Below are 11,865 nucleotides of genomic sequence, written 5' to 3'. Positions count from 1 at the left end.
ATGGGCTGCAAACTTGTTACTGCAAAGAGATTTTGGGGAACACTAGCAGGAAGGCTTTGTGGAGACTTGATGAAAATGAAGGAGCATGCAGAGATCCTGCAAGCATCAACCCACTTGCCCACGAGCCCTCATGGCTGCACTTCCCGGTACAGTTTCATTCCCTGTGCTGAGTTCGTGGCAGCAACATCCCAAAGAGTCACACTAAGGACACCTTGTCAGCACCCTCATCATGCTTTTATCATATTAATCTTGGGCCTGACACAAATACGGTCAGTTGGAAACATGACTGGCTTCATCATGGCACTTAGACACCTAGCAGGATGTGATCCCGAGTCTCAATTTCCTCCCAGCAGACAAAAAGACAGGAGGCTGTGGGATTTTTCAGGTAACTCATACCTTTTGCACAGGGGATGGGGAAGCAGAGTTAAAATCCAGTGCTAAGTAATCAAGGTTAGACTTCCTTGTCCATGGAAAAACACCACTGTATGGAGAGGTGGCCTGTCTTTGCTCCTGTCAGGAAAGAAGAAAAATTTTTAATGCTCTAAAAACATGATCCTAGAAGGAAACAGGATCACAATAGTGAGTTGGGAGAGTCGCCTGGCAGAATCTGGATGAGAACAGTCAGGGCCCACATAATTTTCTATGCCAAGGGTACATTTGGTTACTAACTGCAGCGTAACACTGGTGATTGTGAGATGGCATAAAGGAACCATGAGATCCTTTTTCTTCTGATAATTCTGGCAAAACAAACTAAACAGGCTGATTTACACTCAATTTTATCAAGAAGGACTTGTGCCCAGCTTCTCAATCTAAGCCATTGGAATGCTCAGATTTGCACCACTGCCCACTTAAATATCATAATTCAATGAATTAAAGAAATTGCAAAAATTCAGTTTAAATCCAGAAACTGAAAATTATTCTTATGAAATGACAGAAAACCACAAATATATGTCAGGTTTTCCTTGACTAGAAAAATCAAATGGGGAATGGTTACAACTGAAACTGCCCTCTTGAGCAGATTTCAGTCTGGTGGAGATGTGGGTTAAAATTTGAAACTATGGTTCATGGAGACTGTGGGCAATATAGTTTTATAGCTATTGGTATTGGGCTTTGGCTATGGAGCAGATCTGTAGACGTTGGCTCAGGTGAATGGAGTTGAGATCCATTTCCACCTAGAATTCAAAGTAAAACAAGATTCTGATCTTTTGCAAGATATGGCTAAAGAGTAAATGAAAAAAAGGAAGCCACAAAGCCAGATGTTCTTCTTTCATGGGATGGGAAGTGGGGTTAGTGCCACCAGCCAAAGCAGAAGCAATGAGACTTTAATGGGAGTTCTGTTTCTGCACAATATTTGGTGTGTTTCTTTAGGAAGTGTACTAATGGCTTTCTGTTATTTCCTAGGAGATTTTGCAAGGCACACTTTTAAAAGGTGAAAAGATTTCATTTCCTTTGTCTTAAGGAGTTCTCATGTAAATATGGCTGATCCCTGTGATCTCTTGGAACTGCTCAGCAACATTTGTGGGTGAACAGCTGAGTTCTGCAGAGCAGAAAAAGGGCTTCCCTTATCTCTCTGTAAATTGGACCCAGTGTCTTTGGTTTAAAACCTTTTCATCATTTAAAAAAAAAAGAAAACAACAAAAAACAAACCAGAAGGCAGAGGACAAACCTCCTCAACATTTTTTCTTAGAAAACAAACTTCTGCATTCTCCATCAATGTGACAGAGAAGAATAAAGCAAAGGATGGCTGTGTGAAAATGACATTACCATATGAATGTAACTTTCTTCCTCTTCTCCGGAAACTGAATTGGCAAATATTCTTGCTGAATTAATACTGTCTCTTTCTGGTGAGATAAAGCTCATTCGATTGCTATGAAGAAAAACACAGGAGAGGTTAAGGAAGCATCTTACAGATGCACTGAAATGAAGCCAAAGCCTGACACAGTCCATAGGGTGAATAAACTCACACTAAGGCTGCGGCCTTTATGGAGAGGACATCCAAAGCCACTCCTTAGTTCTAGAAATAGTGTGCTATATTGCTGACTGATTTTGGTGATTCTTTTCTCTGGGATTTATGATAGTTTGCTATCTGGTATGACAGAAAGTGTAAAACATTGAAGCAATTCTCTATCAAGGTGCACAGAGCTATCATTCATTTGGGTAAGAATTGGGACAGTTACTTGGCTGTGCAGGTATCCACATTTTGGAGACTGATGTGAACTAATCAGCTGCTGGAGGTACATGCAAGGGAACTTGGTCTGGCTTTGCACACAGTGTCAACACCTGCCACACATGCTGTGGAGATGGTTGTGACTCAGTCCTTGCACAGGGAAATCTCTCCCATGAACACAACTCTCAGAGGTGCATGGTGAATAAATTACCACAGACAAGCACAATTGGCTTGGTCAAAAGGAAATTAGATGGTCTCTCTGAACAGCATAATTCCTTTTGCTCTATTAGTTTCAGGCATAACATCTTTTTTATTTTTGTTAGTGTAAAACATGCAAACTCACCCTAAACTCATAATCCTTCAAGGCTCTGCACTGTGTCAGCACTGATTAACCTCAGTGCTCTGGCAGGGATGGGTGGAAGGCAGAGTATTGGCTTTCCCTAACAGGCAGTGCCAAGGGGCACAACCAGCCTTGGACTGGATGTGAGAGGGCTCTGCAACTGAGAAACTGCTTACCTTGTGTCTCTGTTGCCCTTCACATGACTACCTGAAATGGGGGAGTGGAAATGCCCTGTCTGGCACTCATGCCAGCAAAACTCCACATTTTCTGCAATGCCCAGGGTGCGCTGAGGAGGTTGATGGGAATTTTTGCATGCACTCTTCAGAACAGCTGCTTTTTCTTTTTTTTTGTGCCAAGACTCCCCCAGCCAGCAGGCTGAAGTCCTCCCCTGCTCACAAATTCCCTGAAGACGAGTCTTCTGCTGCCCTTGGAGCCCAAGAGTGTCATCTGTTCATACTACCTGGGCTTTGGGATCAAAATAATTTGTTTTACCAACAACTAATTTCTAGTGAGAAAAGGTCATGCCAAAAGTTCAAGTCTGGATTGCTGTGTGGCAGTGCAGAATTCTACACGCAGTCTACAATTCAGGCAGATCTTTTTCTGATCTGGTTCTCCTTTGCTATATTAATTTCCTGGAGCAAAAATGGCTCTATAATAGTTTAGGCATGCCAAGCTTTCAGCCATAGTAGCAGCCACACCAGAGTGCAGACCAGCTCCAGGCTGTTTAAAATGAACCTTCAAATCATGATGCTGAATTCTCTGGAACTGCCCATTGTGTAAGGGAGCCCTGCTTTTTAGAGACAGCAAAAGCCTGGCAGATATTGAAAGGAACCGTGTGGAACTTTTGTTTCTGGACTTTGCCAGGAATCTTTCTTGTGGAATGGGACAAGGTTTTTTTAAATTCTATTTCATGCTAATGCTCAGAAGATTGGAATGGCAGGTTTCTTGTTGACTTACTAAGGCACAGTCCACATCCTGGTCACAGCAGCATGCTCCCGGATTGTGGAGAGGTTCCTCAAGTCCAGAGGAGGTGGTCGTGCTGTAAGTAAATAAAAAAGGAACTATGTTTTCAATGAAAAGTACAGACTGTTTAAAAAAATGCAGTTTTGTATTAACAGAAAGAAATTAACAGAGTATTTCACAGAACATAACTAAGAGAGAAATCAGTAACAAATGACCTCTTGGGTCAGTGCTGGAAAGCAAAGTCCTCCAGTCACTCTGAAATAACAGAATAAACATAGTGGGCATAAAGAGACCAAAAGCCAGACAAGATACCTAAGCTTGCCCCAAATATGCTCTGCATGTGCTGCCTTGGAGAGGCTAGAGGTTATAACAGGTTTTGGATTCCATTCTAAACAAAAAGGTCCTATACATGGGGATCAAGATCATTCCTGTCACCACTCCATGTACATGTGTCCACCATTCTCAAAACCCTTTCACAGAAAGGATATATATTTGCTTTTCTTCATGACAATGGTCTAAATGTCTGTCCCCATTTTAGAGTAGCACCATCTGAACCAATTTTTAGGCAATTTCTTCACTTCAAAGTTGAATTTTGTCCCCAGTACATTCTCTAGAAATGCAACCCAGATTTTGGCTATGCCATGAAAACCAGGAGTGGAAAATTACCATCAGCAAAAGCATCTGCAGAAAATTCCTAATTAAGCTAAGACAGCTGTGCCTACCCAACAGAGGTTTAACCAACAGCCAACACATCAAGTTTGAGAACTTGAGTTTGGATGTCCCATTCCTGGCAGGTCAGAAAGCTGGTAAGACAGGAGTACATATGCTTCAGAGTGGCAAGACTTAGTCTGCTGTCTCTCTCAGGCTACATCCCTCTGGCTGTTTGCAGTCACAGTGAAAAGCCAGGCACTGTGCTTTATGGAGCCACCTGGGCTTTGACTGCAGAAGCAGCCATGGAAGCTCTTCCTGCACTCACTAACCACCCTGAAAGCACATCCTAGGTTACAGTGCTGTAAGTCACACAGCTTTTAAACTCGTCTTCCAGAGGGGGAGTTGCTTTAAGACATGCCAAGGACATTATCAAAAGAGGTCACCCATGTCCCCACCCTCAGGACCCCCAGGCTTTGCACTTTAGGTCTGGGCTCACCCTTCCTGCGAGGCTTGAGGTCTCGGTTCACGGGGGGGGGCTCCACGTCGGAGGGAAGCTCAGGCAACGGGCTGGTGAGTTTTTCAGTGCTGATGACAGGGAAGGTGAAGGTGGCCGAGCCAGGGCTCATGGGGATGTAGCCGTCGGGGGAGCAGTCGGAGCCGGGCGCGGAGGGAGAGGTGCTGGGGCGCATGGGCATGTAGCTGTCCTCCGTGCTGTCCGCAGCCGTCGAGTACAGCGGGGAGAACCGGCACGGCTGCGAGCAAAGCAGAGGCAGAAAGGGAAACTGCTTGATTAATGCACGGCCTGCCGCCGCCAAGCCCGGAGCTGCTGCGAGGTGGGAACGCGCCTGGATTGAGCCCAGGCCAGGATTGTTCTGATGGGGCCTTTCAGAGAGGCACAAGATGGAGCAACAAGAGAAACACATGAGTTCAGATTAACAATCCAGCTCTGGAGAAGTCCACTCTTCGCAAGTCACTGGTAGAAACTAGAACCAAATCGATTGGTGACTTTATTGGTTAAATCCTCCAGCTTCAGTGAGGTTGTACTTGCCTCTCACAGCACTAATTCTGACCTATAAAATGAGGGAGGATCCTGAATATAAAAAAGTCTGAAAGGAGAACACCTGATGAGCTAGACATTAGCAAAAGTGGAAGCTGACGGAGCTGACAGTGATCCACAACTCACTTCTGGTCACTGAGAATTAGTATTAGAAAATCACTTCATGCAGGTTAGTGCTGGCTGAGTGATGAGAAGGAACAATTGCGACCCTTGCAAGCTTTCAAAAAGGGCTAAAATATAAGTTGCCCACCACCAGCAAAGGCTCTCCCACAGAAGACAACATTCAGTACCAGGGAGAAGACTGTCTATGTGATGTGAGATGGTGCTACTTAGAACTGTGTCCGTCAAAGGCTGAGGCAGGAAGCTGTAGACTCATAGAACCTTCAATCACAGACATTTTAAAATGTCCTAAAGAAGAGATATCCCTCAGGACCACGAAGAGATAGGTTTCTTTAGACCCCTTTTCCAAGGAATAAGCCATCTGTTCTGGCTGAGCTCTTGGTCAACAGTTTAATTCTTGAGGCTCCTGGTAACCTTTTTCATAACAGACCCAGCTTCATCTTCTTTAAAAACAGGGTGCTCAGTATTGAGTCCTCACCCTCCCTGTTCTCTCAAAGGCTGCCTGAGGCCACAAAGTGGCCAGCACAAAAGTTGCCCAAAGCCAGGCACTTTCTCAATTTTTAAAATTTTTCTGCTGAACAGAGGAGGGGAATGATTAAATATCAGGATGTGAAATGATTCACTCTGAAGTTTATGTGCCAGTGCTTTAAATTTGTGCAGAGTACTTACCAAATTCAAGCTAAGCCTCTTATCTCGACTTCTTAGGGAACTGCCTTCCATGTCTGCTGCAAGGGAAGAAAAAGTGATTAAAAATGGGATAAGGCAGTGCAAACTGACAGAGATTATTCTGGAGTAAAACATATGGCTCTAAAATAATTAGAGTTTTATAATGATTCCGTAACTCCTAATTGAGGAAAGACAATGACACATAAAACCAGATCTAACTCAGCAGCACTTCAAGAGTTATTACATCTATTTTAAGTATGATGAAATCAAGGAACCTGTTCATGTATAATCCAGCTGTAACTTATGCTTCCTGTAACACAAGCAATTGGGGAAAAAAGACTGGTGTGGGAGCAAACAAGCAAGAATTTAAATGCAGCTCCTGCTCTAGTCATTCTCTGTTTTCCCATCTGTCAGTCTGGGGAAATTGTATGAAAAGGGGCTATTACAGATAATATTATTTCTTGGAAATTTATTTAGGAGCCTTTTAAGGTGCCAGCAAAGCACTTGTTATTGTACAGAAAGTGGTGCATGGGAGAACTTAATGGTAGGAGAAAAAGTCTTTGCTTTGTCATCCAGAAGTGCTGATGTGGTGCAAGTGGCTCATGGTGGTGGGAAATGAACAGCCAGAGACACAATCACAAGTCTCTGTATCTCCTTGTGCAGGTGGGCCTTTGTCTTGGTATAGGTCAATTTTATTTTCCAAGCAAAAGCCAAAAACCATTAAAATCCAGCATTCAGCACATGGAAGATCAGCTGTGAGAGATGCTTAAAATCACCATCCTTTTCTGAAAGGGGATTTTCTTTGCAAAAAATGGCTTTTCTGTGGGAATCCCTTAAATGCTTGCAACCATGCTAATCCATTCCCTGCTCTTATGGTGGAGATGTCAGTACAGCAAGTGGGGGCATTTTTGGTGATACCAGCAAAAACGGCTACACAAGAGCAAAGCAATTCTGTTAGTGCAGATACATATTTGGATAGACACAATCACTGTCCTGAGACAGCTACATTTATTTTTCATGGCAAAAAGACATTGTGGCAGATGCCAGGATATAGCTACCTTACACCTCATCCTCCTTCATGGCACTTCCACCAGCTCATGCTGCTTTTGCCCTGGGCTAATTACATCTGTGCACCTTTTGCAGGTTAGCAAGGGCAAAACATTAAGTTTATAACTTGAGTGCAGTCACTGGGGAAGCAGTGAGGAACTGCTGGTCTCTCCATGTTTATTTCTTCTGATCTTTCCTGTTAAACACATTTTAATTCAGAGTTTAACCCTTCAAATGGTTTCAGCTACACTTAGGATAGGGAAAAGTAGCAGCACTTATTAATTCATTGCTGCCCCCATCAGGCAGAGACAACCCTGCAGCACAGCAGCACAACATGACATTTGTCCTCTTAATCATCTTAGAGACATTTTGGTGTAAATTGGGTTGGAGGATCACTAACCAGCTGCACTGGAGCCACACATATACAGAAGCAAGAGCAGCACCTCTCAGGGAGCAACCAAGTGTAGCTGATAATTAACAGCAATTCCACTGATGGGTGTTTCTCCAGAAACCTTCCAAGAATTGTCTGTACACTGATAAAAAGTCTGAACAGAGATCTCCTTGCTCTAGCTTCTGAGCTTTAAGAGCAAGATCTAATAGCCCCACACATTGTCTGGCCATTCAAACTGCAGGAGTCTAAAGGATGCTTACCCTTACCCTCATCAAAAAAAGGTTTTCACATCACTACAATATACTTGATGATTTCCAGCCAGGCATCCCAGCTGCCTCCCTCTGTTCTGTGGCTCCATGTAATAAAGCTTTCTCATACTGCATATGCCATTTTTTGACACCATGATGTTCTGGGTTTTGACTGTTGCTCTTACTTGTGATGATGGTGTTTCAGGACCAAGTGGAAAAGCCAGCTCAGTTCAGAGTAGAATTTGCTTTGCAGCCTTGCCTCACTCTGTAGCAGCAGGTTTTCAGACTGCCCTGACAGAAGTGCAAGGACAGAGTGGAATTTGTTCAAGGACATGCAGAGCCCCTGGTTCAACCAGGATTATGCCCCATCCCCAGTGTCTCCCTGACTTCCTGGTCTTTACTCTAAGCTGTGAAAAGACACACAGCTCTCATAGAACAGACTGGGTGTAGCAAAGCAGCACAGCTCCAGAGGCATTTCCCACATGCAAGCCCACACTTTGATGTGTAAAGAGTTTGGCATTGCCCAATTCAATGGCTGACTTCTCATTTTGGTTTTTCTACTGCCTTCTCTTCTGAAGAGGGAAGGGAAAAATTAGCAAGGCATGAGGCACCCTGAAGGGATCAGAGCCAAATTGCTGCCCATCTGTACACATACTGAGAGGCTTCTACACAGCAGGAGCTAAACCAAAGGGGCAGGTCTGAATCGTGCTTGCTAATTCATTTGAAAGCAGCATTTTGTCTTACACTGGGTAGTGTAAGATTTCAGAGGACAGAGAAGCACAATAGGAAGTCAAAACCGCTCTGAATGTGAGGGCAGCTCCACCCCTCCCACTGGTGCTGCTTTGCTGGCTCTTGGAAGCGCACTCACCTTTCCAGTTCCTCATGTTATCCAAGCTGGACAAGGAGATCCTTCTGGGCACCAGAGCAACCTGAGCCTGGCAGATCCCTGCGTGCCCATTCTGGAGGGCCACCTCATCTCCTCTCCTGTCTGAGAAGTGGGTTGGCTTGGGTGGCCGTGGTGGGGGTGTGTTGGACAGCACATCCAGCTGCGTTACACCGTAGGGCAGTGCATTTTGGCTCTTGTCAATCTGAAACGTTGGTGTTAGTGGCGTCCCCAGCAGGGGAGAAGAGGAGGAAAAGTCACTGGATGGCCTCCCAATGTCTGTGTTCCTGGAGACAATGCTGGGATTTGCCACTGGGGCTCCAACCTGGTGCACAGTGCCAACACTGATTGGCTGTACAAAGTACAAGGAGGGCTGGGATTGCAAGGAGTCAACAAAAACCTCGTCTGATGATGTTTGCTCCAGAGATCTGTCTGAATTTGACCAGCTGTCACACCTGTAAGGAGACAGAGGTTAGGACCTGAGTTTTCCTTTTCTCCTGGCTGTAAGAACATAGAAAACAAAAAAAAAAAAAAGAAAAGCCCAACCACACAGTTTAGGACAAGATCTGAGCTGGACTGGAGGTTGGGGCACTTTGTGGAGCACCTTGGGCAACAGCAGGCGTCTGGAGGGAGGCTGTGTGTCAGATCCTCAGCCACCCACCTTGGAAGGGGACAGGACCAACATATGATGCTCAACCACTGATCTGTGCTATGAAAAACACCCCGTAAATTGGATTAGTCTGGTGGTCCCCTGTTGTTTTTGGGAGCCAGCCCTGAGTGGCAGGGCTCCCTGGGACTATGTGCCCCAGTTTCATGCCTGGACAGGCAGAGGGGGACTCCAGCCTGACACATCTGGCAGACCCTAGACTCACCTGTTGTGGCTGAGCTTGCCCGACTCACAGTTGGACAGGAAGAGGTAGTCAGGGAGGAAGACTGACTCGGACTCGCTGGGGGTCTCCTCAGCAGCAGCATCAGCAGCAGCGTGGTCGACTGAGAAGGAGGGGTCGGCGATGCGGGAGGTGTGGGTGGAGGCGGCTGGTGAGGGCTGTGGGGATGAGGTCGTGTGGGACAGGCTCTCCACAGAACCTGCAATGGCAATGGGTGGCACGGCTGAGGAGCGGCTCTCACCCTCTGACTGTCCTGGCTGCCACCACCTTGCTTTTACACCAGGCATGTTTTACACCAGAGCAGCAGTGAGTCAAGGCAAACACTGAGCCTGATTTTGCTCCCCCTACCCAGGCTGTCCAAGTCCTCCAGGCTGCAGGAAGTGCAGACTCCTTGCTCTGGGATCCCCCTCTCCTGCATCTCTCCTGCAGCCAGCAATGAAGAGCAGACTGTGCTGAAGAAAGAGCTAAAGCACAGCAGCCTGTTTTATCAAGTATTTTTTTAGTATCTAATGCAAATAATTTATTATTCATCTTCAAAACTTCAAATTAATGGTGGCAAGGAAAGGAATTTGGATTTCTTGCCACTTTCTAGATCGCGGTAGACAAAAGGGCTTTCCAGCTCATGGAGTAGCCACGAGCCAAAAGTTCAAGCTCTGAACTTGTCTGCAAGCTTTTTATGCCTCTCTTGGCTGGACACCAAACCACGAGAGCAGTGCTGTGGCTGCCACTGCCCAGCTGGAGGCTTCTTGGCTCTGCTGAGAAAAGTGACAATACCTTTCTGGAGGCCACAAGGCATGGGGAGCCTGAACTCAGTGAAACCTTCTCAGGGCATAAGACTTCAATGTCCACAACCCAGAGTGGGACAGCACTGTGACAGGAGGGGTCTGGGCTGCAGGCAGTGGGGCTGCCCCAGAGCTGGCTGCCTGCTCACACCACAAGGCCACCCACCCTTCAGTGGCAGCGTGTGGCTGAGACACTCAGATCCACCTGGTCTGAGCATGGCCAGGCAGCAGAGAAGTCTGGTTCTGTTCCTCTCCCAGCCTCTGTCCCTGCTAGAAGCTGGACAGACGGGAAGAAGGAGTGATGGCTGAGCCACACAGAGTCAAGCAAAACAAAGCTTTTGGGGCATTTCAACTCAAAAAATCAAGTGCAAGCCAGACCTTCCACAATGGGCAGTTGTGGAGTGGGAAGGATGTCTTTAACAGAGTAGCTCTCCAAAAGCATCCGCTCCTGACAGTAGGCTCAAACAGCGGCACCAAGAGCACCAGTCCTCAGTTCAGAAATAGGATTTTTCTAACGAAGTTTCAGGTTGCTGTATGGCAGTTCCTTCACCAGAGCTGTGTGGGGATGGGGCAGTGCTCACTGGGTCTCTGACACCTGCAGGGCTTAGCGCTGGATGCCCATCTCCCTGGCTCAGACGCTGCCTGAATCAAAGCTGCAAAACCCTTCTCCAAAATTAAAAACCCCACAGCAAAACAAACACAAGAAACCAGCAACTGCTGATAAAACCACACTGAGAATTAACATGCCTTCACAGTGCAAGCAAGATGGCACATTTCTCTAATGCTGATATCCAGAACTTGATGGAAGTGCTGGGAACCAGCCCCTGACCAGCTGCATGCATCCTGTGGCCCAGATCCTGCAGTGTATGATGAGGTCCTGAGACCCTCCAGCAGGTCCAGTCTAGTCCCAACCTCAACAGAGCCACAAGGCTTGCACTGTACCAGGTTGCTGTAGTCTCTTGTTAACCCTGGAAGGTGCTGGGTGTATGTACAAGCAGACCAGGTAGGATGAAGAGGGCTGCCAAAACTCGAGTGGTTAGACAGCAACATCACTAAACACAAACTAAACCCTTTCAGGCACATGGTGCAATTCTTGGGGCCACCCTGTACAGGGCCAGGAGTTTGGCTTGATGATCCTTGCAGGTCCCTTCCAACTGAGGACAGTCTATGATTCTAGTGATCCAGTGTCCCATGCCAGCTACAGCAGGCTTCACCCCTCACCTTTCTGATAGCAGCAGAAGAATAAAACAGCTGATCTTCCCCCCACTGCACTATCCTTCATCTCATCCCTTTCAACCTGGGAGGGAGCTGCCTCTTTCCTTCCCATCTACCAGTATTGACTCCCTGCTGCTTCCTCCAATTAGCTTCAGAGATCTCGGCAGTGGTTGGCCTCAGGTAGCAAACCATATAAGAACATGCTTAAATTCAAATGTAAGCAAAGGGTTTGCTTTACTTTTGAGCAGGTGCTTATAGCAGCAGGGTTTCATTAGTGATCATCTGGAAGGAATAGCTTTTACAGAGTTTCACATTTGCAAAGCAGAGCTGAGGGCTGCTGCCTTCCCATCTGAAAAATAACTTTTGTTCGTCATGCTGGCTCAGGCAGTAACTCTGCTTTTAAATCTTGGACTCTGAGAGCTGTCTTGCAAGTTGACAATGATCAAAT

At 46.2% G+C, this 11,865-nt stretch overlaps 1 protein-coding gene across 2 annotated transcripts in view; it reads right to left on the bottom strand.

Annotated features, from left to right (window-relative positions):
• GAB3 (GRB2 associated binding protein 3) overlaps nucleotides 1-11,865 on the bottom strand; it is a 65,475-nt gene that overhangs the window by 5,025 nt on the left and 48,585 nt on the right. The window contains exons 3-9 of one of the 2 annotated variants that reach the window (XM_062503158.1): nucleotides 9,406-9,619; nucleotides 8,519-8,988; nucleotides 5,968-6,023; nucleotides 4,618-4,873; nucleotides 3,465-3,546; nucleotides 1,765-1,867; nucleotides 397-510 (exon numbers count right to left, since the gene is read on the bottom strand). In XM_062503158.1, coding sequence (XP_062359142.1) covers nucleotides 397-510; nucleotides 1,765-1,867; nucleotides 3,465-3,546; nucleotides 4,618-4,873; nucleotides 5,968-6,023; nucleotides 8,519-8,988; nucleotides 9,406-9,619 — 1,295 coding nt within the window. The remainder of the gene's footprint in view (nucleotides 1-396; nucleotides 511-1,764; nucleotides 1,868-3,464; nucleotides 3,547-4,617; nucleotides 4,874-5,967; nucleotides 6,024-8,518; nucleotides 8,989-9,405; nucleotides 9,620-11,865) is intronic. The other variant, XM_062503159.1, reaches the window with a different exon arrangement.

The sequence above is a fragment of the Cinclus cinclus genome, chromosome 15, assembly GCF_963662255.1.
Source record: "Cinclus cinclus chromosome 15, bCinCin1.1, whole genome shotgun sequence".
NCBI lineage: Eukaryota > Metazoa > Chordata > Aves > Passeriformes > Cinclidae > Cinclus > Cinclus cinclus.
This window is presented reverse-complemented; position numbering and strand designations above follow the sequence as displayed.